At 33.6% G+C, this 2,469-nt stretch overlaps 1 protein-coding gene across 1 annotated transcript in view; it reads left to right on the top strand.

The window, feature by feature from the left end:
* LOC107644052 (probable cyclic nucleotide-gated ion channel 20, chloroplastic) overlaps positions 1-2,469 on the top strand; it is a 12,537-nt gene that overhangs the window by 3,660 nt on the left and 6,408 nt on the right. The window contains exons 2-3 of the mRNA XM_016347835.2: positions 1,315-1,777; positions 2,224-2,415. Of these exons, the coding sequence (XP_016203321.1) occupies positions 1,322-1,777; positions 2,224-2,415 (648 nt within the window). The 5' untranslated portion in view covers positions 1,315-1,321. The remainder of the gene's footprint in view (positions 1-1,314; positions 1,778-2,223; positions 2,416-2,469) is intronic.

Below are 2,469 nucleotides of genomic sequence, written 5' to 3'. Positions count from 1 at the left end.
ATTATTATCTTAACCATAATTAGATTATATTGTAATTAAATTTTTTAAAAAGAATAAATATATAATTTATTAAAAGATTAGAAACTGATTTTTTTTTTTAATTTTCCAAATCACGTTAACGGTGGCCTTAATTCTAAATTCTTCTTTTTCATTCTCTCTCAATGTCACTCAACAACTTTTCCCCACCAATCAGCCTCTCCTAAAGTCTCACAAAGCTGAACTCCAGAGTCCAGACGTCACGATTGTCCGCCGACTCCTCTGATTCGTCTCACCAGCTCCGGTGTGTCTCCAACATTGCATCGTCCGGCTCCCCTGCTCTGTGTCGTCGCGTCTCCTTGTTCCGGTGCGTCTCTCGTCGTCGCGTCCTCGACCGTCACTGCTATATCATCTCTGGCCAGAGTCTACTTCGCCGTGTTTACACATGTTGGTTTTCTTTCTTCTCTGTGTTTTTGAAACTTCCTATCAATCTTTTTTAATTATTCAGTTGGCTTATAATTTGATTACAACCAACGAGACGGTGCTGCTTGAGAGGCGCAACGAGGATGAAAGAATAAGGGAAGAGCGAAAGGCTGAAAGCCATTACTGAGGGTTAGAATACATCTTTTGAAAATGATTTGAGGAAAAGGCCATGTTTCGAATTTTAATACTTTAAAAAATTGTATAATTACCCATTTTAAAAACTAATTTAATTATAAAATAGTTTAATCGTGGTTAACTTAATAACTAATTAAAAAGTGATATGATAAAATTCATCATATATTAATGATCTTAATTATTTAAAATTAAGTATATTTACTTTTAAACTTAAAAATAGACTCGATTATTAATAGATCGAATTGTGAGACAAACTCAATTTTTGGCTAAACTCGTCTAAGTTCTAACCCTAGCTAGACATACAGAAGGACGAAAAAAAGAAAACACATGTGGGTCTCTTTTTTCCTCTTATTATAACCCAAAAACAAAAAAAAAATACAAAGCACGTCTCTGTATATGCCATGTACTCTTGTAATATATGTATGTGAGTGTGAATCTTTATATAATTTCGAGTATGTCCTAGTTTTTCCGTTTTCCAACATAATACTTTTATATTTAGACACATTTGGTTTGGATTTCTCTTTTATTTACGTTTTCAGTGTTTTTGTGTGTGTGCAATTTCTTTAATATTTTATGAGAAATGCTATTTGCTGGTTTTCTTATTAAGTTGTTACCTTCTCTTTGGTTATCAGCTACTTAGACTCACATGACTTGTATTATGGAACATAGACACACTTAAAAACATATCGAATGTGTTGTTTTCTCTATGAAATAATACAGAGTAAACATGGCTAACTTGGAAATAGAAGAGGAGCCAATGCTATCATCAAATGCACAATCATCCCATGAACTCAAGTATTCTAGTTTCCGGAGGATCCTATCAAGGAGACGAAGCGCATCCATGTACATTCCCATGGTGTCTATGGAGCCATATTACAACAGAGAACCAAGTCTTGGAGAGCATAGTCGTCGTCAACTTAACAGCGTTAGAACCTTCCCGCCCAAGATTGATGAACTATATGCCACCCTTGGAACCCAAAATATTTTCAAACAGAGTGGAGTTACTGTGACTGAAAACAGTGAAAACAACTGGGACGACAACTATGATTGGGAACACACACCACCCGCAGTGAGCGTTGGGCAACAGGGATTGATTTGTAATAATTATTTTTGTATTAGGGTCGGTACTCATGATAATGCTCACCAAGGAATTCCAAGAACTCCCAGTAGATTTGATCAAGAGGTATATACTTGTTTCTTCTTTAGGTAGATTATTTGTGATCTTTTTCTTTTTTTTTTTAACATTTATTAAATAGAGTTTAATTTTATGTAAAATCTTACCTTTAGTAATTTTCAGCTATCAACTTCTTACAAAAATAATTACAGATAAGTTTTTGTCTTTATTTTAGTATACTCAATTATTAAAGTTTTACACTGGCATTCAATTACATCCTTTTATGATTTTTATAACTATTTTTATTTATATGATATTATGTAATTAGATGTATGGATAAAATCGAGTTAAACCTCACTTTGGTCCTTGAGATTGGCAAGATCAGTGCAACTTGCCAATCTTAAGGATAGAAGAGGGCTTAACTCGGGTAAAATGACTTGACAGAAAACCAAAATTAAATTCTTATTCATATAACCAATTATGATTTTCGCCTCCCGCTATTTTGAAATTCACAGTACCACGATGACATTCATGGTGATGAAGAGGGTTTTGTCAAAAAAGTGTTATCATTCATCTCTTCATGTATTCCTAAAGTTATAAGCCCACACTCAAAACGCGTCAAGCAATGGAACAAGATTATAGCTATCTTTTGCTTGGTGGCAATATTTCTCAATCCATTATTTTTCTTCATACCGTATGTACAAAAGGTATAATTATTTTCCTGTAACTTAATTAGTTGCATAATCTTGCAAGTTGCAGTT

This window comes from Arachis ipaensis, chromosome B05 (assembly GCF_000816755.2).
Source record: "Arachis ipaensis cultivar K30076 chromosome B05, Araip1.1, whole genome shotgun sequence".
Classification (NCBI taxonomy): domain Eukaryota; kingdom Viridiplantae; phylum Streptophyta; class Magnoliopsida; order Fabales; family Fabaceae; genus Arachis; species Arachis ipaensis.
Note: the sequence above shows the minus strand (reverse complement) of the source record. Positions and strands in the feature narration are given on the sequence as shown.